This window comes from Lutjanus erythropterus, chromosome 3 (genome assembly GCF_056507025.1).
Source record: "Lutjanus erythropterus isolate fLutEry1 chromosome 3, fLutEry1.hap2, whole genome shotgun sequence".
Classification (NCBI taxonomy): domain Eukaryota; kingdom Metazoa; phylum Chordata; class Actinopteri; order Lutjaniformes; family Lutjanidae; genus Lutjanus; species Lutjanus erythropterus.
Genome location: NC_139319.1, coordinates 39,367,902 through 39,395,079, shown reverse-complemented (window position 1 = coordinate 39,395,079; position 27,178 = coordinate 39,367,902). Strand labels below are relative to the sequence as shown.

Genomic DNA, 27,178 nt, shown 5'->3' with positions numbered 1-27,178 from the left:
CTCAAAGTCCAGGGTGTGTATTGTCAGAGCAGTGGACTTTTGTTTTCAGGATAACAGGTTTAACTTTACATCGACAGACAACTGAGAGTTATAAACAACTAATCAGCTTACAGTGTAGGATGTGCTCACTTGCCATTGTCAGTTGACACAACTGGGCGCATCTTGCACTTCTGCAGTGCTCCTGCAGCCTGCTTGAGCTTCACCAAGCCTGGGGAGGATGGGCCGAGAGGAAACGACTCAGAACATATACAGAACATACAACATACATATGTAATAGAAAATATATTAAATAGAATTTCAACCTATACCGTCTATGGCCCAAGCTCGCTATTTGGACTGTAATACTAATTTTTTGCATGTGGAATTGTCCATTTCTTTTGTTTGTTTTTTGTTTCTCTTGCATGACACTCTTTACTGATGATTTGATTTTCAGGTGCTTAAAAATGTATATGCATTTCAACTGGATTATTCAAACTGCAAATATTCTGTTTCCTCACTTAGAGTTGTAGATTGTTGTTCTGGTGAGCTCCAGCAGAATTTCACCTGTGCTTGTATGATAACAGTTTTTGAGCTGACAACACTTAACACCCTTTATTATGACCTGCCTGTTAAAGGCACCCAGCCTGAACCCCACTGCAGTGCAGTGCATATGATCATAGACCCAAACATTAGAAGTTAAGATTACAGCAATTGTGTGACATCTAAGAAGACAAGTGTATTTGTGCTTTGAGACTCCTGAGTAATGTGATGTTTTGTTTTTCTCAATAGCATCAGTGCAGTGCCTGTGGACAGCTCTGATAAGAAGGGCCTCCAGGTGGGAAGCCAGCTACCAGGTGGTGTACAGGCAGGCCCTCAGCAGCAGAACCAGCAGCTCCTCCTGACCCCAGCCAGTCTCCAGCTTGCCCAGCTCCAGGCCCAGCTTACCCTCCATCGCCTCAAACTGGCTCAGGGGGGCAATACAGCCGCTGCCGCCACTGTTCTCAATCAGGTTCTTTCCAATGTCGCCATGTCCCAACCCCTGTTTAATCAGCTACGGACTTCAGCGATGGTTGGAAACCCTCAGGGTGCCTTCCCCACTGGGGTGCTAGGCTTTCCCTCCTCAAATTCAGCCCTGGGGACCTTGGCTGGGGGGGGATTCAACCAAAACCCAGGGAATGTGAGACTGAACCATCCTGGTGGAGGGGGCACAGGGGGCCAACAGGGTGCAGAGTATGGTAAAAAATCAGGGTCAGCTTACCCCTCTGACACTGACAGGCGTCTTCAGTACAGCTTAGCTGGGGGGACATCTGCAGCATCGGCCACTGCTGGTGATGGACAGTACTCAGTGATTAACACTCAGGCAAAAAGCATGAACAATGTTGGTTTTCAGAGAGATTTCTATGGGCACGATATTCTGGGGCAACAAGCCGGCTTCAGTGTAAATGAGCAGAACATGAATGTCTATAACTCCACTGGGCATAAGGAGCAATGGAAAGGCCCCGCTAACCTGAGTCTCGCTGGAAAGGTTGACATGGTTTCTAACGCTCCCAGTGTGTGGACAGCAGCTGGGCAGCCAATTAGATCCAGAACGGAACTGTATAACCCAGAGGAGCCAACCCCTGACCCCAAGTTCAATCCCACTAGTGGGGTTTCCTCTTTTGGTTCAAGTGGCATGCAGGGATTTGGGGGCTACCAGCCCCTGCATGGAAGTGAGGAAACCCTATCCTCAGGTGCCAGGACACTTCAGCCTTATCAAGTCAACGATTACCATGCTGTCACACCCACTCAATTGCCACACCAGTGCAGCATCTGTGACAAGAAGGTCTACAACCTCAAGGTGAGTGAAATGATCAGTCAAAAAATAAATACATGTATGTAAATGTACAAGGAGTTGCTTGTGGCTATAGTATACCTGAAGCTAGAGAAAATTACTCACCTCAAAGTCTTGACAGTGGAAAATGACCAAGCAGGGAATCCAGTCCCCAAGTAGTTTGTCTTCAAATAAAACCGGAGGTCATGATGCTTCCAGCCCCTAAATCCTGTAGCTAAATGTTTATGATTCAGTGGGCATGCATGAACTCATGGGCATAGAATTGAATAGGGAGGGCAGGGGCATGTCCCCACCAATATCCAGGGATTACTTAATTGTACCTAGCAATAATTTTGACCCATAAAATTACAGTAAAATCACTCTTACCTGTTGGTGTCTAGTCAGTGTTAGTTAGTGAGATTCAGTATTATGACAAAACATCTGTGCTAATTAGAAAGCTAAAAAAATGTTTTCAATTTTTGACAGATTTCAACCTCCCCCTCATTTTGCCTCATTGTGGTTTGATCCACTCCCCATCTATAGCCATGGGTCGCTTTTTACTGGCAAAATATTTGAATTAAGTCACTAGAGGCAAATCTTAAAGAGATATTCAGACCATCGGGGGAGTGACAGAAATGTACACAAATCTATTATTTTGTAATGTCTGAATATAAAAGTAATTATCCTCACAAACCGTGGCGTGAAATATCTGCTCTTGCACAAACTAACACACTGATCCAAGATGTTGTCTCTTTAATTGCTCTCAGACATGAGCTTATACGAGGGGTATGTAAGAGCTGCCATGGGAGGACAAGCAGTGCACTTCCAGTGTCCAAGCTGTTTGAGTCTATGTTTGGATGGTGTGTGTGTGTGTGTGTGTGTTTTTAGGACTGGGACCAGCATGTGAAGGGGAAACTACACCTGCAGAACCGAATGTTGTACACAAATGAAAGGTGAGTTATGTGCTACTCTAAAATTTGACAGAGCTTGAAGTAGGTTGTAGTTTTACTACTGAGTGACAATTTAAGATGATCACAAAGCTTGTAGCTTCACATGGTTTGGTCTGTTTTTTGTTGATTTTCATTTATAAGTAAAGATGTTTGTTTTTATTATTATCCTTGGCTGTTTGATATTTTCCCCACGCTCACTAGCTGTATTTAAACGTGATTTTTTATTTGTAGCTTTCACAATATATTAATCAGTTCAGAGCAAATATCTCTCTTGAGTGTTGGGAGCATTTTTTTCTCTTTTCATCACTCTACATACAGCTGTCTTAATGTTTCCATGAATATGAGCTCTGTCACAAGATATGAGCGAGCAAGGCAGGGGAGAGGCAGCTAAAATCAGCCTTCTATGATTGTTGCAGCTCCGCAGCGGTATCAGCTGGAGCTGCTCACTACGCTGTCGGCAGGCCTTCTGATGGAGGTCTGAACACCGGAGGGACAAACTCCATGGTCTACTCTGCTGCAAGTCAAGGTAGGATGAACCGTTAGTCACCACGAGTGTCCCCGCTTGCTAGCGATATTATGAGGGATGTTTTTTTGGTCGGTGGAGTATGTGAAGCAGAGTGATAGATGGAGGTCAGGGAGCATTTTAGAGTTACGTGAGGGCATGAGGGAATGTTTTTTTGTAACCTGACACAGTGTATTTTGATACACTGATGTGTGCTGTTTGAATAAAGTGTTTTGAAATACAAAATATTGTGGACTACAACACTAACCCAAATTTGAGTTTTACTTTTTGGGGATTTCTAACTTTTGGTGCACATAAAACACAAAAACTGATGCCTTATATGTTTACTGTGGTACACCACCTGTTCTCTATCATGTCAGCAGTATCTGTCCACCTTATTTCTATATTCCTCCCGTATGTATTATGGGTGGGAGTGGAGGGGTTCTACAGAGCAAAGTATTGTGATATTTTGAGCAGCAATATTGTATTAATACAAGTGTCAATCTTTTATCACATAAATTAGTAATATTTCAAATGTAAATTTAACTTTTTGCTACTAGAAAAGTAAAATCATTTGTTTTGTTTTTTTTGTTGTTTTTTTGTCTGGCGAGGTCAGGAGAGGTCACAGTCAGCAGCATTGATAGGTTTTTATGACACGGTTGGTCAGTCTGTCTGCTTGACAGTCCCATTTTTAAGCAATAAAAATTATTGACATGACTCAAAACCATAAGATAAAACAGATGTTGACAAAATTTTCCTTTGGGGAGAAGAGAATATATGGCAATATGTCTTGGCAAAACATTTAAAATTACAATATTGTATCGTAACTTAAGTATCAAGATAATATCATATCCTTGGTCCTCTGGTGATTCCCACCCCTGTTGTGTAGAATTACTTAAAGGCAAACCACTTGTGGGTGGCTGCAGACTACATGAAAGAGCATGAAAGAGTTCCCCTCATCCTCATTGGTCTCAATTTTCATGGAAAGGGTCTTTGAGCAGCTGTGAGGTATAGAGAGAACCATGATCACATATATGACACACAAGACACAGCTTTTTTAATAAGCCAGCTTCATTGATCATTGTAGAGAAATTCTGAAGCCATATCATTATTAGAAAACATTGTCTTCAGACCTTAATTTAACATTTGAATGTATATGTAGAGGAACCGCAAACTTCCACTGCAACTAAAGTTTGGAGTTTTCAAATTGTCCATTTTAAACACCAGCACTTCCCTGAAACAAACCGTACAGTATAAGTGAGAACCTGAGAGCACTTTGATATCACAGTATCACCACATTTACAAGATGTTGTATTGATATGTGATATATTTGATATATTTCATAATTATACAACGAAGACACTAATAAAAAGTGAACAAACAAATAATGATTTTAAATGATAATTTGCAGATAATATGTAGTTATAACATCAAGCCATGATGTCAGCAAAAGCAACTTTTCCTCCACACTTGATTTACCATATGTCTAAAATTTAAATCCAAATTTCTAATTGTTTCCACAGATGTATCCTCAGGAGCCAATACATCATACTTACCAGCTGCAGCCATGAAGACTTATCCCATGTCAGACACGGGATTTGCGTCACATCAGCCAGAGTCAAAGGTCAGACAAATGTATTGATTTTTTCTCAGTTTACCCTCAGCATATAAACAAATTTTGTAACAGGCTTTGAGGAATGCATGTGATAACAGAACAGCTGTCACCCTGCACTAATGGGCACCATTATTACTCTAATTAGATTAAAAACTGCATTTCTTCTATACACTGTATTTCTGTCATGTATCTTTGAAGATGTAGGTCAGCAGCAGGAAGAAGTGTAGAAGGTGTCTAATAAATGGGCTCTGAATGTGTTTTGTGTCATGAATTGACCCAGTTCCCCTTGTTGACAGCTGTTGGAGCCAAACAACAGGTTTCGTCTGGGCTTGACAATTCGTTTCCAATCCACTGGGTAGTCTGGCAATTACAATGTTGGCTAGAAATTATGTTTTGAGATTTTTCATACAGCCTCATTTTACCACTTAATGATTGTCAGCCTCTGGATAAAACTCATGCAGTAAAATGGGGATACATAACAAGATGTTGTATTGCATGTATGAGATAATTCATACTTTTTATTGCTAATCATATAAATTGATTTATCATTTCCATTTAAGGCAGGGACACATTGTCACTTTTTTTTTTTTTTTTTTTTGCGTTTTACTGTGCTTAAACTGGTCACAACTCGACTGTGTCTTTAGCGGTCTGACTTTCAGTACAGAAACAGTTTATGTTAAAGCAGCTGCCTATGTAAGCTCTGCACAGACCCATGCTCCAGCTGCATTGCACACATAAGAGCTAACTGAAAGTGCTTATTTGCACTTCAAAAGGATTTAAATAGGTTGCTAAAGGGCTTCTGCAGTTACTCTTACATGACATGACATCGTAAAAAGAAACAGTTGTAGGTGGTACATAACGTGGTACAAAGTACTGGGACGTTAAAATAACAAGCAATAGAGAGGAATGTTTTATTCATATTGTATAGACAGTGTTTAACCATTATTTTTTTAGTCCTGTTGATTGTATTGTTGTTATACTCTACAATCTGTAAACATACTCAAATTTGGATTACAGTGGAGGGTGCAGATATTATACACAGCAGGAATGTATTGCGTTACCAATAATAAAAGGTAAATCACTTTGTCTTCAGCTCCGATTAATTAAGAGTATTCCTGAGAGCTTATCTGTCACTACTTGCTGCCGCACAGTCAGTTTGCCTTCCTGTGGACTAGTTGACTGGGTTTGAAAAACAGCAGCTGTTTACAGGCGTCCATCATGAAGGCACAGTGCCGATGATGAGCGAGGTGAAAATTAGCCCCGGCAAACCTGAGGAAAGCCTAAGCTGGTGCCCAACTCGCAGCTTTCAACAGTCAGTGGGCATTAACATGCACACAATGCAGGAGCACATACCTGTACACAGACAAATACTGTACACACTGTGCAGACCTGTACGGTGTGTATATTATGTATTTTAGCTGCAGTTTTTTTTAACTTATGGAAACATAGGTAACCAACCCTTCCCATAAATTTTAAAGCTATATCCAAAAATACATTGAACAGATTGTATCTTGTATCTACTTGTACTAGGTCTTTACTGAAGCTGTATATTATATTTACACTAAATACAGAGTGAAAACATAAGATGTCATTTTCAATATTAACCATAAAACCTTAAATGTTTTGTGGATCAGTTTATTTTTATTTTACTTGTATTGAACATTTGGGAATTTTCACAGAAATATGAATAGCTGTGTGTTTTATACAGTGATAATGGATTGCATTTAACAGAATGTAAATAAATGTGACATGCATTAATACAGATAAAATAAGAAAAATACAATTTAAACACTCAGTTGTGTAGTAAAAAAAATGTTTAGTGAAAAATAAAGATTAAAATAAATAAGACAATTCAGTATCCCTAAAGAAATGTGTTTAAGATCTGAGAATGAACAGTTTTATGAGCGATGGGGGCTGTTCCAGGACATGTTGTTTAAATTACATCCCTTATACTTTTTTTTCTATCAGCCATTTGTTCTTTTCTTCATTGACAGCGAAGCCTTTTTAACTGGAGCCTGAACTCAGTGATGTGAAAGTCAGACGCTTCATTGGTTGGTTATTGACAACGGGTTTTATTGTATGAGTGAGAAAATATTTATAGGCCGTGCTACATGAGCTAATGTTAGTTGCTATAAACACACACCTGTCAGAAGGGCAGAACAGGTGGGGTTTTACTGTTTTAAAACCCTGTGTTGAGCAAAGAGCACTCACATGCACAACCACATGCCATGACAATTTGTGAACTTGTTTTTGATGAGTTTAATTTTGTATGTATGCATTAATAATTAAAAGGTCAACACATTTGACATAACATTTATAGAAACATACTCTAGAAATCAAAGTAAATGAATCCTCTTTTAGCAAAACGAAACTGAAGATAATGATGTTTCAATTAACTTGATTTTATCAAAATAAAGTACACTAAAAAAAAAAGTCAAGAAAACTCATGAATTCCAAGCAGCTTGAATCTTGAACTAAACTTGAATCAAACTCTTAAGTTTTGAAATAAACTAAACAAAGTTTTGCTGACCTATAATCATTTAATGAGATAATTGACTTTTCTTTTTCTATATATATAAATACAAGTCTTTGTTTCTTTTAGAAACAAAAAATTTTATCTCAAAAATTGATCACAGTGAGCTGTGAACCTGATTTGTCATTATATGGCTGCTTGAAAATCAATTGGTTGCAGTTGAACTGTTAAATTATTCACAATCATTTCAACAATTTTTGAAAAACAAATTTTGTGGGGTTTCTTAAACTCAAAGATCCAAGTTTATCCAAAGAAGACGAGTAAATTGTCTCAACAAGCTGGTTAAACTTGACTTTTCGAGTTTGAGTTGGGCTCAGAACGCAAAAATCTTTTGAAGTAAGTTGCCTTGAAAATTTTGCGTTTCTCAACTTTTTAATTTTCACAGTGTAGAAGCTCACACAAGCATGTGCATAAGCACATACTTGCAAGTGTACACACATGCATACTTGCACATACACAGTAGCCCCATTGTCCAGCAGCCCAGCTTGAAGTAACACGGTGGCTTCATGTGATAGCATAACTCAAACAGAGATAAACACAGGATTACAGCTAACTGCTGTAAGGAGCACAGACCTTAAGACCCCTGGGTCACACCCCCAGGCAGCAGTATAAAGTTTCAGACTGGTGAGAGACTGGTAAAGCGATCTTGGAGATCAGCGTGCGAGCGCACTGCATCGGAACGTGGGGAGAAACTGTGAAACCAGACTGACCATCTCCCTGGATCCTCCAACATGGATCCTGCTTTGCACAAATAAACAGACATGTCCTTAGGAGAGATTCCAGCCAATGTCAGTCAGCATGCCTGCAGTGAGAAACAGAAAAGCACTGTGTGAAATGTTTTTATCCTTTACACCATTTGGCTCTGGGGTCATAATGTTGAGAGTGTGAAGTTAGCAGCAACTGAACATATGGCTGAACCCACTGTGGCAGGTACAGTATGACCTTGGTTGACTGTAGTCTGTATTGAAGGGTACAAATGATCTAATCAGTAGATTTATGGAAAAATACAGGAAATAAAGGGAAAGAATCCTGTATTTTTTCACAACTCTTTTCTTTAGGCTTCATTTCTAATGACAACTGAAAAGCACAACCCCACAATTATAGAGAATCTTAGATGAGCTTACTGGGGTTTAATTATACATTTCAATCACAGTTAATTCCCAGTTCAATAAAAAGCTTTTTTTTTTTTTACAGCTATTTAGAGCAGACCAGAGAAATTTGCCTCACAAACAGTATTTCCTCTCATTTATTTCTCCCTGCACTTGTGTTTTTTCATTCTTAAACTCAAGCTGTAAAGATTATTGGTGCTAGGAATGTTAATAATTCATCATTAATCAATTAAGCGCTGTTAGTTTAGAAGTGGCAGTAACTGCGCCCCAAAGGACAGATGAACAACAGCAGCCATTTTAGCGAGGGCTTTGTTTTATTATTCTGTTTGTTTAAATTGTGCTTCATGAATTAATGTTTCACATAACTAATCTGCTGCTAGAGTTGGTTAAAGCTCTTGTTAAAAGCCATTGCATGGGACTCTTGTAGTTTGTTGATTTTGGAGGCCCATGTGGACAAAAGCAGTAGTTTTTCCACCGTAATGACCACCAAAATTATCTAAATGAAAATCTCCTCCATCTTCTTTTTAACAGTCTCATGTACTACTAAGTGTAGCGTTGCCTGGAAAATGTAAACACAGGCTCATTTCATCTGATTTAAAGGAAACTCAGACCCGCTGGCAGACATTAAAAACTAAACAGAAACCTTGTTGTGGATAGTCATGTTAATTTATGTAGGTCCTATAGAGGCATCAGTAATAAACTGAGACTGTTTCATAACCAACTAAAAACTCCTTGTTGCAATGTAAATTCTATATTGCATCTTACTAATATTAATGATTAATCGATTGGTAATGTTTTCAACAATCAGTTAAGGAAAATGCACAAATTTGCAACCCTAGTTGGTGCCTAATCTGTTTCACATGAGTGATTCACAACCTAAAATACTGGCATTGCTCAGCTAAGCGTCCTTTCATTCAAATGTTTGGCTTTTTTTTATTTTTCGTTCAGTGCATTAAAAGTTCCGTCTGTACTTCAGATCATTTTAAAGAGGTCCTGGCAGTGTGTGTGTGTGTGTGTGTTTAGTACCTCCTTGTGAGGAGGCAATGACATGGCATGACTCTGCTCCTCTGGTTTGCGGTTAACAGAAACAGCTACTGTTCAAAGCCTGAGCCAACCTTGACAGTGATATCAATGCTGTGGTCTGGGCTGTCAGACACAGACGAGATTTTACAGGTCAGACGTTAGTGACTGCAGTGAGCAAGACTCTTGTTCTCTCTAATATTCCAAGGACATAAACAGCCTATTCCTGGACCTGTTTATCGAGCCCAACCTGCATTGACCTTTCTGTATTCTGGTTGTGGCGGTAGCATTGGCACAGAGCTGGTAATAGAATTATCACTCTTATATCTGAGGTTGTTGATGTCAGCTTGCTGGCCAGAAACCATTAAGTTGTGACCTAGAAATTCATTTGTCATTCATCAAGATCATCTTTTGATTAGGGAATGAATGAATAGTCATATGAACTTTCCACAATTTGTGAATGATAATTTTATATATAATCTTATCTTTATATTAATCTCACTGGTAAAAGAGTTGTATCACTATACACAACTATCCCTTTAAATGAAAGTCCCCAGTTTGTTAACTATTTCACTACTTCTTGTTGTCTAAAGATTTCCTAAGATACAATCACATTATTTATGGACTATTACTGTACTACTTTATGTATGTTTTGAATACCGATACTCTTGCCTCTGATTATATTTCAGCATGCACAGTAAAAAGACTTTGAGAATGTAAAAGTTTCCTCCGCCCCTTTATTCATTCTACACTTAACGGCTATTGGACCCAGTGTGAAGTGTATGTTAGTGTTGGGTTTTCCCTGGACAAACTCCCTGTAAAAACAGAGACCCTGGCTACTGGTCCGAGGTGGAATTAGGACCCCAGTCTGTCTCACACATGGAACTGTCTGTCAGGTTTATCAGCCAGAGAAGCAGGAAGAGGAGGAGGAGGGGCGCTGGAAAAACTGCCGGTGCAGCACAATGGTTGCAGAAATAAGACCCCCTGATATGACAAGCTGAATTTACTGCTGCTTTCGGCAGTGATGTTAAAAGAAACACGAGGTGTTAAACGGTATGTCCACTGGCTGGTCTGATGATGAATTTTGATAGACAGATAGTGATACTTGCCTTTGTGTTTTTAAAGTTGTGACATACAGTAGGCACATCTGAACCGTAACATTCAGAGTCTCTGCTATAGGAGAGCTAGTTCTTTTGATCAGTAGTCAATTTTTTTTCCATCAAGGACCCCTTGCAAGATAGAAAAAATATACCAGGGAGCCCCTCATTGTATGTAGAATAATTAGACCTAGAGGTTTATATGGTCACTTTAAAAATGTATTCTGATACAATTAGTAATTGTCTGTTAAAAATGTGGTCAGTTGACCTAACTTAATCACTTTATGTTATTTTTGGGTTACCTCAATAATAAATATGGTGATGTTCCCCTTTTCTGATTTAAAGACAACATGATATTGAAATTTCCACTTGTTGAAAACATTTTTTCACTAATGAACACGATAATTAATTGATTGTGAATGGGTCTATATCATACTTTTTTTAAAAAAATGTATTTTGAAACTGTAATCCTGCTAATAATCTTCATTATCACTTAATGTAATTGTAATCTGATTACATATTTTTTCTGTAACTGCAATGGCATACAATTCAATTTCTTTGTTTTCTAATTGCATAATACTGTCACATGTAATCAGTTAAAGCCTGAATTTGACATGACCTAGTTTTAACACTTAGTTATGTGAAATAACAACTCATTAAAAATATTCGCACCACATCAGTAAAACATATTCATGTAGAGCGAGAGAGTTATAGATTGTTAGAGTAGGACATAGTCTATTAAGTATTTTAGATTTGAAAATTAAAATATCAATCATTGAACTGTGAAGCCTCCTGTAAATAAATAAATTCATATTTACTTTAATCATGATAATTTATATGAATGTATCGGAAAACTTTTCATACACCTACAGAGTGCCATGGGGGTCCCAGACTCCTGATTCTAGAACCACTGCCTGAGGTTGTCTTTTTAGCATGTCCCTTCTCAAAAATTTGCCTTGAAAAAACAAGAGGGAAAAAATAGAGGTAAAGGCAGAAATTTGAGAATTCATTTTTGAGAGCTGGAAAATATCAGGGCGGGAAAAGAATGGATGAATAATAAGACATCTGAAAGAACGAAAAGAAGGAACTGTTACTATTATCTGCCTAAAAATAGAGCTATTAAAGTAAATAGTTATAATAATATTGCAATAAATAATCAGTAATTGTGATAATACAGTATCTAAAACCAAAGCAGATTCAAATATGTTCACCTTTTCTGTCCTGTCTCGATGCACATTGCATGTGCCCGTGAAGAAAAGTAGAATTAACTGCTCATACACCCACTTTTAGTTATAAAAGGAGGAAAGACGAAGGGATGTTTGAGCAATGCAAGTCACTACACGTGGCAGCCTAGAAGGATTTGTGTCACATGTCTGGGGACAGTCAACTGACAAGTCTCTAAATCCAAACAAGAAAACTTTCATTATCACTGCTGCACAACTGCCAAGGAGCTATTAATAGATGCCATGAGGTGGGCTGTATCAAGGAGGGTAAATTACATGACATCCTGCATGATAGTGTTACACTGATGTTAGACAGACTTGCTTCATACAGTACAGATTGTTCACACAGACACATTGGGCCTCATGCAGCAACCTTCTCTTATATTTTCTCTTCAGTTTCTGTTAAAATTAGAAAACTCCAGATACACCAAATATTCATAAGCATCCAAATCTGCTTGTACCCAGGTATGCTGAATGATGAATCCCACTTGATCAGAAATGATTGTCATTAGCATAAATAACACTCCTTAAACACTGTATAAGGGCTGGTGTTGTACTGTGTGCAGATACTATGACACATGTCCAAGAATCAGAGATGCAATTAAAACAAGGCTGTAAGAAGAACTTTAGCAGTCATGAAATCATAATGTGATGCTGTAAATGCTGGTTCAGCCGAGGGACGTACAGTGAATGAGTGAAACGTAAATTCAGTTTCATTTTGTTGTTTGTAATGGATGGTAATAAAAGAACATTTATCAAAATATGTTTATTTTTAACAAATGATCAGAACTTAGAGGAAAAGCTTTAAATATCTCGTTACGCTTTAATTTGAAATATTTAACAAACAGTATTATTTAGTGATGTATTTAGTTATATTTTTATTTTGTCTGATAACCTTTGATTACATTATGTCAGTTTATGGACTCCAGAGAATTACTTGTTTTGTCCCTCGACCAAGAGTCCTAAAATGTGTCAGCTACTGAGTTTAACATGATGTGAAATAAATAAAAGCAGCAAAGTTGTGAAGCAAGAAATAGATGTGAGAAGAAATGTTACTGTTTGTACGTTTGTTCAGGTCCAAATGTTCTGTAACCACCCTCAAGTTTGTGTTCCATTGGACAAACAATTGAACAATTGTTCAAAAGTAAGAGAACATGGGAATCAGTGGGTACTAACAAAGCAAGAAGTGGATATGAACAAAAATTAGAGGAAATTTATTCATATATTGTTTTCTGCATAAAGCCCATTGTCTTGTTTACCCAAGTAGAAATAAAAAAGTGAGCAGTTACTTACAGTAACAGCTGGTTCAGAAATCCTGTCCTCATGAGGCTGGCAGGTCTGTGTCTTATAGATACAAACAGAACAAAACCAGTTGACCAAGCCCAGCATGTACTGGTCATGATGTTGATCTGTTGTACTGTCTGTTTGAATGTTAAATATTGATATAGCAGTAAGATTGCTGACTCAGTTGCTTTTCAGTAATAAAAAATAACAACAATAAACCAATATTGATGGTTGCTCAAAGATTGTATTTTTCTTAACAGCCATTTCCACCCAGAAAGGCCACAGCAGGACGAGTCATTCACATCTGCAACCTCCCCGAAGGCAGCTGCACGGAGAATGATGTCATCAACCTGGGACTGCCGTTTGGCAAAGTCACAAACTACATCCTCATGCGCTCCACCCATCAGGTACAATAACATTATTATCAGCTGTTTGGTACTCAAGTTTATCAAAGCATAACACATTTGGCTGACACACCCGTTCTAAGTGACTAATGTTCAGGATTGGATCAGATTACTTGGAAATGTGGTCGGTTACTGAACACAAATTAAATTAAAAAAAATATATATAATTAAATAAATAAATTTTTGTAATTAGTAACGTAATCTATTGAATTACAAAAAATGTAATCTAATCTGAATATTTTTGGATTACTTCAAAATCAAACATTGAAAGTATTGCACCTTATACTTTTAAACATCTCAAAACATGTTCAGTGCAAATAAAATGTATTTTCACAAAGGTTATGTCAGACGTGCTTTTTATGAGCTAAAAGAGAACTATTGGTTATCATGAAAAAAAGTTTAATTATTATAGAATTGACATATTTGAAAGATGTCATCAAAAATGTAATCGAGTAATCCTAGCTTTAAAATGAACACCATACAGACAGTTATAGTCGTATAGACACTCATCATCTTTATTTTGCCCTTTGGGCTTTTATAACTAATGATAGTGTCTTTAATTACATGCTCTTGCTACTACATCTTGCTGTCTGTGCGTGTTTGCACATATTTCCATCCTGATGATCATGTGATTATTTTTTTTTTTGCATGAAAGAAATGTGTCAAAATGAAAATCTCCAAATTATCTGTGTGAATTTTATGATTATCAACAGCTTTTTTCTGCTGCAGCTGTTGCGCGATATCATGTACTTTGTCATAACTTACTGGCTGTTTAACTACTAGTACATGACAGCTCACTCAGGCCCCAGGTTTCATCTAACAGAACTCAACTGCAATATTAATATCACCCCTATCAAATTTAAAGCATTCTAGCTTTCACTAAAATCGTGGTGTTGGTTACAGGGACTAAAATGGCTGTTCTGCTGATTTATTATGGTAATGAAATGAGACACCTTATGATGATGATTTTCAAAGATTTTCTTGCATCCCAGTCTGACAACTGAGATGTGAAATATGTTTGTGCAGATGTCCTGCACGAAAGACCATATAACTGTCAGAAGGGGGATTACTGTTTACAGCAATTTTGTGTTCTCCCATCAGGCATTTCTGGAGATGGCGTATGTTGAAGCGGCTCAGGCCATGGTTCAATACTACCAACTCACTCCAGCTATGATTAACAATCAGAAACTGCTCATACGAATGTCTAAAAGGTACAAGGAGCTGCAACTCAAGGTAAGACTGAAGAACGAAGTAAACAGCAGGTTAGAGGTCATGTTAGCCAGTCACTTCACATACGTTTCTTCTCTGTATAGAAACCAGGTAAAGATGTTCAGTCAATCATCCAGGATATCAGCTCTCAGCGGGAGAGGGATGAGATGCAAGAACTTGAACAGTAAGGCAACTCTTCATTGTCCTTTTAATCTCAAATGCCTGTTTTTGTGTGGCCGGGATCTTTGAGTCACTAATCAAGGAAAGCAAAAAGGAAAATTTAGTGAGATGATATTTATGATTTCAAAAATTACAACAGAGTGTAGTAACTTTAGAAGATTTTTATACTCAATATTAAGGTGCTTGTAATAAGCTTTAGTTAATATGTAAATAGGTCCTTATAGGATGCTTATTAACATTAATATGTGTTAATAAGACTATATAAGAGTTAATAATAGCATCATAAACACATTTAGTGTGAGATTATAAAAATACTCTTATGATTGACTTTCTTATAGCTGTTAATTATAGCATTACAAACAGATTTATTTAGTTTAACTATCTCATCTATGATGTCTTTTGTTGTTGCTTTATTAGGATTTCTACATACGTTATTATGCACTTATTAACAGTTAACTATACTTTCTGGGGTTTTAAGATCTTAAGTGTGAGCAGTGCTTATCAAGGTTAATAAATCCTTTATGATCCACTTACTAACAGTTATGAGAGGATAGGTTAGGCTAGAGTCAAACCTGCATGCTATGATAAGAACATTGCATTTACCAACCCTGCAGCTGGGAGAAACTAAACTGAGAGATACTCACTGGACATGCTTACCCAATATGCTTTGCAGGAAGACCTGCCCTTAATCTGCTCTGATTGATCGTACCTTTCCAGGCATTCCAGGCTTCTGCTAAACTCTAACATTTGCCTAGCTATAATATTAAACAGTGCTTCGAGTAAGTCAGGACTGAGAGAAAAGCAACTTAGCCACAGCAGCTCTCACAGATCTGGTACCCTCAAAAAGTATTGTTAATCTGTTAATGAATGCATAATAAAGGATTTACTAACCTTAATAAGCATTATTAAGATTTTGGTAACCCCCAAAACATAGCTAGCCTGTTAATAAGTGCATAGTTAACTGTTGATAAGTGCATAATAAAGGATTTATTAATGTTAATAAGCATTATTAACACTTAAAATTGAATGCCCCAAAAAGCATAGTTGACTGTTATTAAGTGCATAATAAAGTGTGTATAAATGTTAATGAAGCAACAACAAAAGCTTAGTAAATGTTTAACGTGACATAATAAGTAAGTTTGTTATACTCAATAAATTTGTTTGGAATGTCAGACATCTATTAGAAATTCATAAGGCTTTTATTACTGCTCTCAAACAGTCTCTAAACTGTTAACAAGTTTCCTGTAAGTGCTCATAAATGTTTTATAGGCTAACAATAAACGTGTTTATGATGCTATAATTAACACTTACAAAGTCTTATTAATACACATAAATATTAACAAGCATCTTATGAAAGTCTTATTACCTATTTGCTAATGCTTATTACAAGCACCTTAATCTAAGGTGTTACCCTATGTAATCTCCCTTTGATCTCCCTGCAGCTACATGCCAGAGAGAGCACGCTCCCGCAGCCCTATCAGCCGCTCTCTGAGTCCTCATTCCCACAGCCCCAGTTTTACATCATGCAGCTCAGCCCACAGCCCGCAGGGAGCACCATGCAGGGGTCCAGAGAGAGGCAGCAATGGCATGGGCCCCCGCCGAGGCTCATGGGATTGGTCATCACACTTAAGAAGGGGTGAGGACGAAAGGGAGAGAGATGACCCATGGAGGAACGGGGGCAGCGTGGATGACGATCGGCCTAATGGACGGGCAGCCGACCGTCGGAAGGCTTACCAGAAACCCTTGGATCACATCAGCTCGAGATCAGTAGATGAGCGAGGTGGAGGAGGAGGTGGAGGTGAAGGGATGAGAGGCAGCAGAGACTGGCACCCACGAGGCAGCCCTCAGGGCATGTCCTTTAACTCTTACAGGAACATGGAGGACGACTTCTACATGAAGGAACAAATGTATAAGTCAGACAAGCCACCCAGACCTCCATACCAAAGGCATGATGCAAAGGCAAAGAGGAGGGATGGTGGTGACTACCACAGTAGATCGAGACATCCTGAGTTTGAGATGACTGAGGAGCCGCTTCGCCGAACACTAGAAGACAAGAGGCAGAGTTCACCAGGCAGGGGCAGGAGCAAAAAGACGAGCAGGAGGCACACCACTGCAGAAAAACACGAGAGAGAAAATACTTCTGAAAACACTGTGAGTAACTTTTGAAAATCTACATTATTGTTATTTCAATCAAGAGAGACTTCAGAGCAAAAGGAGATATTGACGCATGCATGAGATATGAAGCATGAAAGTCTTTGGCACTTAGACCCAATCATGGTGAATAAAATATGCACATATATAAATAGGGGGTGATGAAGCTGTAGTGAAGAGGAAACCCCTCGGGGTCTAGACACTGGTGGTGGGGTGGTGAGGTGGCGAGCAGAGACTGGGTGAGGTGAAGTGGCTCTGAACTCCTGGCTGCCAGGGCCTGATGAAGTGGAGGAGAGAGGCGTGGGGAAGTGTCGAGGTGATTGTCTTCTGGCTTGCCTCAGTCCGATGACTGGAGGAGAGAGGGGTGGAGGAGGGTCACGCGATTGTCTGAATGACACTGATGGAGAAAAGACAGAGCCGATTTAAAGTTTGGCAGCAGCAAAATGTCTGGCTAACGAGACCGTGACAAAATCTGGTAGGATAGAAAAGAGGAAAGTGAACACCCACAATCAGCTGATTAGAGGGAGTAGGAGGAGTGAGAGAGTGTAAATGAAGGTTGTGAATGAATGCAGCATGAAAGAGGTTTTCCTGATTTAACTTACACTGAGCTTCATATACCTGTCTTAAGTAGTACATCCTTCTAGCTGCTATGTCGTTTCTTTTTCTAGGATCGCCAGTCAAAAGAAAAGTCTGTATCACCTCAGCAAAGCGATAAGCCAAAAGATGCTACTGAATGTAATAAAGACAGAGACATTGTAAGTAAGCATTTGGATCCTTATTAACTATTCAGACAATTTCAGGCCCTTTTTAACCCCACAGGTTAACTGTCAACATGTTTATACCCTCTTTAAAAGGGACAGTTCACCCCCAAATAAAAAAAAAACATTTTTGGCACTCTGCTTTCTGCAGTAGAATCTACCAGAGCTACTTTCTTTCTACTATAAAGAAAGTAGTTCCTATATGAAACTGCTCACGAGGTCTGTGTATTATCTTGAGTAACTGGGTCATGATTTTTGGAAAGAGAAACTGCTGTCGAGTTTTTTAAAATGTATTTTTTGTGTGTGCTTTGAGCAGAAGACAGACATCCTTACAGCTGATATTTCCCGAACTCTGAAACTCACACTAATGAAGTCTAGATGGATAAAGAGCACTACAGACCAAGGGGGAAATATGTGTTTTTGATTTTGGGGTGAACTGTTCTTTTAAAGCTGCAGGTTACTGTAGTTGAAGTGGAATATAATAACAGCTCTTTTCTGGACTGATTTTCTAAGGTGAAGGAGTGGGAAAGTGGAGATGACACTGATGAAGAGTGTTGGTATCCTAAGAACATGGAGGAACTGGTCACTGTGGATGAAGTTGGAGGAGAAGATGATTCCATCATTGAGCCGGACCTGCCTGAGCTGGAAAAGTATACAGCCTGTCCCAAAGAGTCTGCAGAGGAAGAAGCAGTAGAGGAGCATAGATTACCACTTTCCTCCTCCTCCTTGGAAGTGCAGGAGACATCTAATGAGAAGTCTGACCATGAAAAGTGTTGTGAGGATGTTGGAGACCAGGCAGAAACATCTGTAGCTGAGAAACCAGAGAATGTTTTAATTGCAAGCAGTCCTGAAGACCAGAAACTCCAGGTGCGGCAGTGTCCAGTGGCTGCTGCGCTACCAGTCACTAACCTGAGTGACTTCCCCAGTGAAGAGTTCAAGGCTGCACTGGAAGAGGCATGTTTAGAGGATAAAGTAACCAAAAGCGGGCCATCAGAAGAGTCCATGGAAAATAACGTTTGTGGATCAGAGGACAACAAAACTCTGGAAGTAGGACAGGTCACAGAGACAATCAGTGATGGGGTCCAACACAAGGATGAGAGGCTTACAAAAGGTACTTTTCAGAAGACAAGTCAGATGCTTCGCAGTACATTACAATACATTACATTAAGCATCTGATGTGTTTAGATTTTTTCAAGTCTCTCCCAATATACAATAGGTCGACTGTAAATTGTTTCAGTTTCATTCTGAAGTTCAAATAGACATTTTTCAAAGTTGCTGCTTTTTAGTGTGAAGTTGTGTATCACTGTTGAGCTGTGGCTGAATGATAGTAAGACAAAGAGAGAGTTTTGCACCAAAAAGAAAGTGAAAGATATTCACTCAATTTGACTTCGTCACACTGATGAAGCCTCGTATCAGCTCTAGCTGAACTTTAGATTGTACCCTCACACAGACTGAGGACTGGGAAATTTGTCCCCAACCTCTTACATTGAAATCTATTTAGGAAGGGGTGTCTTTACAGCCACTATTAATACAACGAGCAGTTACAGTCATGACATCGGTTACATTAACTGTTGCACAAATGTCCTTATCTGGAGCGGCAGTTCCATCATGCTTCACAAATGAGGATAATAAATTAGATTCAGAATGGAATAGGATAAAATATAAGACAAATTGATATATAAATGTATACACAGAGACAAACACACACAGGAAATAATTCTGTAGTACAGTTTTCGAATTTGCATCAGGTTGAGCTTTTTTGTTCTACATAAACAGGAGTTTGTACTCTGGAGACCGTTGCATGCCTTCTCCCCTCTCTCTCCCCCATTTCCTATAACCTCTATAAGCTTTCTGTTCAAATAAGGCGAAATTTTGATAATACTACTACTACTACTACTAATAATACTAATAATAATAAGCAGGAATGATTGTTCCAAGATGAGAATCAGATATGTCCTGCATCTGTGCTGCGTAAGATGTGTCAAAAATATATATATTTTGTGTTGTTAGTGTTAGAAACATGTTCTATATACTATTATCTGTCTCCCACCATCTCCTCATCTGTCCACATTTGAATAAAGACAAAAATGTTTCCAAAAAAAGAATAATTTGTGGGGCTGTCAAAATTGCAATATTAAATTAAAAATCAATTCAAATTAGCTTTCAATGTCAGTAATCAAATGAAAAACAGACTCAGTGATTCTGGCAGCATTTTTTCTTCTCTCCATCCCTGCCTAGTAGCAGCACTCGGTGTGTGCAGCGTAGCTTACCGGCTGTTAGACCACACTTGATACTATATACAGTAGATGTTTGTAAAGAAGAATTTGAAAATGTAAATGACAGCTGTGAAGGCATAAAACTAATTTGTTGATCCTTATCAAATGATCAGAATTAAATAGGCTACAATGACACAGCGGTCAGCGTGAAAAAAAATGTTTATATCGAAGAATTCAATCAAATCGTGACCTTAACATTAAAAGTTATGTAAAATCATGGATTTGGAGAATAGTGACACCTCTAATAATTTGTAAGATTTTTTGCTTTCAGCTTTTCTCATCATTATATACCTTTTACAGAGATTGAGGCCCCCTCACCATCTCTGGATCAAGACAAAGCTGTCAGTGAACACAGCATCCCTTTGGGTAAGCATAATAAGTTTTATTATCACTCTGAAATAAATATGATATGTATGGTTTCTCATTTTGTCAGCAAATGTCATGTTCTGTTAGAAAATAAAAAAAGATTCAACAGTAGCACTAATAATGAAACCTGTATCAGATTTCTCTGGCTGGATTAATCCCAGTCCAAGAGTCCTTGAACTGATCCATATTTAATCATTGTCACAGATGCAAGTTCATGGAGTCTTGAGCCTGTGGTCTTATTCCTAAAGATAAAGTGTTATCATGTACACCATTAATAAGTGCACTGACAACCTGTTGCATTAACACTCTAATTGACTGGAATTGCCTGGCCACTTGCTGACCTATTTCTGTGGGCAGATTGTGAAATGCACCCCAGAGAGCTGAGTATTTATATTATCATTAGGGCTAGAATGACACGGCCAAGCACATGGCCAGTGTTGGGCCTGCTGCATGGAGACTTACATAAGCCGCGTGGTGCAGTGCAACAACAATAGACCACAGTGCAGACACAAGAGTGTGGCTATTTCTGTTGCATGATGCCCCAAGAATGTGTGTGTGCGTTTGTCCAGAACAAACTGTGTCCATTGATAGCATGGTTGAGGCAAATTTAACGCTGACGAGTCATCAGGTTGTTGTTTTTGTTGTTGCCATTTTGTTCATTTTTTATCATCACATTTATGTGGACTCAGAGAGCTGGCAGCCAGAGAGGTGTTGTTGAAATGTAGCATGGCAGATACCTGAACTAAAATAATATGCATACTCTCTGTCTCAGTCGAATTTCATGTAATCAAGGTATGCTTGTGCATTAAAGAGAAGATCAGTGTCCTATCCTGTCTAAATTATTCAACATAGTAGAAACTGAAATTGTTTTTAAACCTCTGTGCTGCTGAAATCCGTGACCAGAGGCATTATGTTTTCAGGATGTCCGTCCATCCATCTGTCCCATTCTCAAGAATATAATATCTCAAGAATGTCCTGGGGGAATTTCTTAAGAATTGGCACAAATGTCAAACTTGGACTGAAGGATGAACTGATTAGATATTTATGGTGAAAGGTTAATATCATGGTGACCTCACAAAACCCATTTTTGGTTACAACTCAAGAGTTAATACTGTAATTATGAATTTCACACAAATATCTAACCAGTAAAATGATGAGGTGATGACATTTTATATCCAAAATATCAAAAAGTCAACTTCACTGTAGCCGTGTTTACGTGGAGCCTAAATAATCAGAATAACAGCTCAGTCAGAATAAAAGTGCCTTCAATTGCTGCTCTGTAGAAGTTCACAACAGGAAATCTGCCGTCTTAAGTTTCTGTTAGAATCACAGCTGTTTCTTAGCCCTCCTTTGGACGTGTTTGATATTCATGACAGCTTCTCTGTGATGTTGATTCCCAGGAACTTAAAACTGTAAATGTAAACATCCAATAATTTCTCTCAGGCTGGAATAATTATAATTTTTTGCACTTCTGCGTGGGTAGATGATGTATGTGTAATGTATGAGTTTCCAGGAGGGACAAAAAAATGGCTGTAGCAAAAACAGAACTTGTTTTTCCCTCTATTTGTTACAGTGGAACTTACATGGCAAACAAAAGTAGGTGTTTTTTATGGTAGTGGAGATAAATGGATGAAAATTAAAAAAAAAAAAAAAAAAGATTTTAAGATGCTAAAATAGTTACCAAGGATACAATGTTGGTCCAGTTTGAAAATTACCAGGTGGAAACCTTTCTTCTTCTTAGTTTACTGGTGGGTGTCAAACCGAAACCTCCTCCTCCTCCTCCTCCTCCTCCTCCTCCTCCTCTTCTTCTTCTTCTTCTTCTTCTTCTTCTTTTTCTTCTTCTTCTTCTTTTATATTTTCAGCAGGTCAGACACTTCACAACAGTTATATTCTGGTTCTGCTTTGTGGCATGTAAACGTGTTTAATTTGATCATTTTATTTAGCGTCCATGTCAACAGTTAAATTGGAATTTCTAATCAAAATTATTAATGATGACACCGTAATGATTTTCAAAAACACTTGAACCTCTCTATCAGGCTGTTGAAATCCTCTGTAAAAACAGTCTCAAAGTGAAGACAGCATGTGTCTCATTGGAAATATTTCACTGGAATCACACATGTCAACATAGAGATAACTTAAATTTTGCCAAATATACTTAATATCTTTTATTAAATTCCTTCAAAGTCCCCACTACATGTATGAGTCTGGAGTGAACAGGCCTAACACATCTTGTTGTCAACATGTTCCAAACCAAAAAGAGATCCTTTGAATTGTATTTCATATCTGAGTGACAAAAGTAAAGAAAAATATAAAGTTTGTTTACATGTTTTTCAGTGTTATAAGTTATATGAAAGAAAAAAAAAAAAAATGACAAAAATGTAAAAGAGTGATTTTCAGTAAAACAAAGAAGCAGGATTTTTACCTTCAACATTTTGATTCAGTTTAAAGTGTTTTATTTTAATTTTAAATCTAAGACACACAGTGCAGCCTGTAATCAACTGTATTGCAATATTGACTGAACTACTATCACTGTTAATTTACTTTGTGAGGATCCTCATCTGTCATGTGCTGATCTCTGGGACTGAATTCTAATTGTTGCATTCACTGTCGGATAGGAGTGGAGTTCATTGTGCCAAGGACCGGCTTCTACTGTAAACTCTGTGGACTGTTCTATACCAGTGAGGACACGGCAAAGACCACGCACTGCCGCAGCACTGTACACTACAGGAACCTACAGGTACACACTGATACACCTGTCCCACAGGTGATGATGATGACAACAAGGAATAGGATGATCAGAATCTGGAATTATACATTTCCAAATTTTACTTGTTGTTATTATTGTTATTATTATTATTTTTATTTTATTAGCGTGCTGAAACTTGCTGATGCAGGTAATATGATAACCTAATATTAAACATTCTTTTACAGTGAGCACATGTACAACATGTCGGTGTATGTGGTCTCACTCCTTTGATACCAGAGAATTATGTATCAAAAATTCAAATCTGTATGTCTGCGTGCTCCACCATGCTGTGGGCACTGCTGGTGTGGTCCACAATCACTGTGGTCTGGTAGCAGCATTTTTTACACCACCTGTTGCTGGGTTGGTGAGTAATGTCTTCACACTGTACATTCAGCACATGCATGTTATATTCATTTTTTTTGCCTTTCTTCTTATGTTCGTCTTATGTTGTGAATAAACCATACTTAAAATGTTTGATCAAAAGTAATATTTTCTAAACAGGACTGCAAAAAAACAGTGAGACATGAGGGGCCAACCAGTGTGACCATCATTCCATAAAAAAATTGTACATTTTCTCCGGTACAGTACCAAATATTACTAAGCATAATAGTCCAATTTGCTCTTTTTTGAATTTGAACTCTTTTCCTATTAGATTGTAATTTGACAATATGCACAATAGCGCAAAAACTATTATTTAAATACTTAATAATTACCAGTAGAAAAAATTACATTATATTTTTTTCATATTAATTATGTTTATGACCCATCAAGGAGGAATGCCATGGTTATTATTTATATTATATGTATTTTATATATATTAAATTATATTAAACAGTTAATATATTACTATATTAAACAGTTAATTAAAAAATAATCAACAGATTAATCAAAAATGAAAAACAATTTACCAGTACATATGTTTGTGTTTGTCTGACTTTGAGTGTCATTCTATTGCATATATATACAAATGAATATATATGTTGCATGTAAACTTGCAGTTGTATTAAGTTTCTGATTATTGAGCAGTCGGTGCCAAACCATCTTGCATTACTCTCGTCCCGGGCAGCACAGCTGAGGAGCAGCGATTCCCTAACATTTGATGGATTACATTCCAAGAAGAAAAAACCTGTTTTAAACAGTTGTGCTGTCTGTCAAAGCTCTGTTTGTGTGTGTGTGTGTGTGTGTGTGTGTGTGTGTGTGTGTGTGTGTGTGTGTGTGTGTGTGTGTGTGTGTGTCTGTGTCTGTGTCTGTGTGTCTGTGTGTCTGTCTGTGTCTCTGTGTTATAGTTTTTAATTATAGGGTTTTACATACCATACCTTTGAGTTTGGTTTTATCTTATTTACTTGTGTATATTGTTAGACTTAAACATTCAGTATAATCTGTTGTTGTAGATTTGCTTTTGTATTTTAAGATAAGTATATGTACTCATGTGCGGATATTTGTGAGGATTAACATTGTTTTAAAATCGGACATGCTCATTTAGTTTAAGATACTAAGTTGAACGAGCAACTCTTCAGTCAAATAGCCTAACATATTAACTAACATGGTCTGCAGTGTTTCCATTATTGTGAAAACAAGCAACCATGACTTATCTTAAGGTGCATCAGAGAAACACAGCAAGTTTTCATCATGTATGTTTTTTTTTCGCACTGTAAAACAGAAGGGTCTCAGGAGAGTTTTACCTCTCAATGCATGCTGGGAAGTCTGCTAATATATAAAAACTCATTTTTATAAGTTATGAAATGTTCTGAAAATAATTAATAGAAGGTTTAAGTTTAATTAACTCAAACATATGAAACTTGTACATTTACATTAAGTTCATAAGAAAAGAAAACTTCTGTACAAAATAAAAAGAAGGAAAAAAAAGACAGACTCCGCATGGCTGCCATTCTCAGATATTTGAGTCAAGCTAAAGGTACACAGTTTTACCAACATGACTTTTAAATGCTGATATTACATGCATATACCTAATATCTTAAGTTTTATTAATTAATTAATTATTACTAATAATAATTTGTTAGTTATGTAAAAATATCCTGCTGAATCCTTTCAAAGTAAAATAATATAATTGCGTCCAGTGTGCTGCTGATGGAGAGGACCAGTCACATGGTTGTTTGACTGTAATGATGACATTTATTAAGACGCTGCTTTCTTGTCCTGACCTTTCTTGAAAAAGAAATATTCAGTCAGTTGACCTGCTATAAATCAAACATTTGGAGAAAACACATTATCTTGAGTTAGCAGATAAGACCTTTGCGCAGTTAAATCAGTCACAGTTACATGCCTAAATGATTATTTATATAATATTTTCACATGATATGTATTAATTACTTTTTTTTTCTTTTCTTCCACATGTCCACAGAAGTACCTGACCCAGCTGGCAGAGGAGAGTCTGGCGGGTGCACTCGCTGAACCCTCAGCCGCACTGTGACGACGGCTTGACCTCATGTCTCGTACAGTGAACAGTGGAGGAAAGGTTTGTGTATGTGTGCTGTTGGGGCATGGCTGAGGACAGCTACATGATGGATAATGTGACACATGGAAGCTATGAGTATGTGGACAATTGCACTGGTTTTGATATAGTGTGTGGAGGAATACTTGGTTGTCTAGAAAGGACAATATCAGCTATAGATGCTCTCAGTCTTGTACATACCTGAAGTGTAATGTATAGTGAGGCTTCAATATTTATTTGCAGTTTTTTTTTTTTGGTTTATAAATTTTCTTACGGTTTATTGGATCGTGTGTGATAAAATGTGTTATTTTTTGGAATGGGAATGTATTTACAATAATTTTTAACTACTAAGAAGAAAAAAGTTTAACATTGAGGGCTTACGTTAGTTCATTTGCTATATTTAAACCAATTATACTCGTCCTCACAACGATACATTTACTGCTGTAAAATGACTTGAAATATGTGCCGTGGAATGTTTTTACTCAGTTAAAGAACTGAGGCAGATTCTCAGGTTTGTTGTATTTGTTGAACAGATTTAAATGTATAGTATATTATATCTGGGGCTCTAAAGGCTCTTACTGTTTTTATTTTATCTCATGCCAGTTTGTGCACTACAATATCTGTCTGTCAGGTTTAAATGTACATCATCTGGATTTCTAATGATACAGCTATGTAAAAGATCTTTTCTTCAAGTTTTATGTTGGAGTTAATTCATAAGAAAATTACAGTCATATCTGCCAACATGTAACGCCTTAAATATCGAAGACCTTAAACTGGACCATGTGTTTAATTTATCACAGTTAAACGTGCAGTGTTTCATTTTACAGTGATTTGTTCATAAGGATTATCAAGCCAGAATTTGTTTTTGTATACTGTGAATACTGATCCTGTGACGTCAATTACAGTGTTGTTTTCTTTGACAAAATTTTTTCATATGGTTTTTGATGCCAAAACACTTGAATAAATATTTTAAACTGGTTTCAAAAGGTATCTTTGCTTTTTTTCCTACATCAACATTGTGTCTAACATGTTGTGTATACTATCTACAGTCATGAACACCACCCACAGACAGGGTACAGTACACCATCCATCCATCCATTTTCTACAACAACTTGTCCTCAGACTGGAGTGGGAGTGTTGTAAAAGAGCTCCCCCAAGTGTTGAGGCAAGGAACGCCTCTGGTTGCTAAGATTAAATCCAAGTTAGGGCACAATATGGTAAGCAAAAAAAAAAAAAAATCATAATGTGATTTCTGACAGATATTGCAATATAATTTATGACTACACTGTAAAAATATTAAGTTTGTTTTAACTTTAAAAAACAGTGTCCATGCTGCCTTTAAATTTTAAGTTGACTGAATTTGAAAAGACAAGTAGAGATAATTTTGTAATGATTACAAACAAATAAACTTTTCTTATCAAGTAGACTTGTTGTTAATTTAATTGTACTGGAGAAAACTTGTTCAATCATCTCAAGATATTAACCACTAATATGCTGATCATGTTTCTTCAAAA

The 27,178-nt window shown here is 37.5% G+C and overlaps 1 protein-coding gene across 3 annotated transcripts in view; it reads left to right on the top strand.

Moving 5' to 3' along the window:
* Positions 1-26,642, top strand: part of rbm20 (RNA binding motif protein 20) — a 64,307-nt gene extending 37,665 nt beyond the window's left edge. For 2 of the 3 annotated variants that reach the window (XM_084716140.1, XM_084716141.1), the window contains exons 2-11: positions 769-1,816; positions 2,678-2,742; positions 3,156-3,265; positions 4,765-4,865; positions 13,383-13,529; positions 14,628-14,759; positions 14,840-14,919; positions 16,358-17,066; positions 17,735-17,821; positions 18,338-19,015. In XM_084716140.1, the coding sequence (XP_084572266.1) occupies positions 769-1,816; positions 2,678-2,742; positions 3,156-3,265; positions 4,765-4,865; positions 13,383-13,529; positions 14,628-14,759; positions 14,840-14,919; positions 16,358-17,066; positions 17,735-17,821; positions 18,338-19,000 (3,142 nt within the window). In that variant the 3' untranslated portion in view covers positions 19,001-19,015. Of the gene's footprint in view, positions 1-768; positions 1,817-2,677; positions 2,743-3,155; positions 3,266-4,764; positions 4,866-13,382; positions 13,530-14,627; positions 14,760-14,839; positions 14,920-16,357; positions 17,067-17,734; positions 17,822-18,337; positions 19,016-20,400; positions 20,467-23,081; positions 23,204-25,574 lie in introns of those variants that run through there. The other variant, XM_084716142.1, reaches the window with a different exon arrangement.
* Positions 26,643-27,178: the final 536 nt, after the last annotated feature.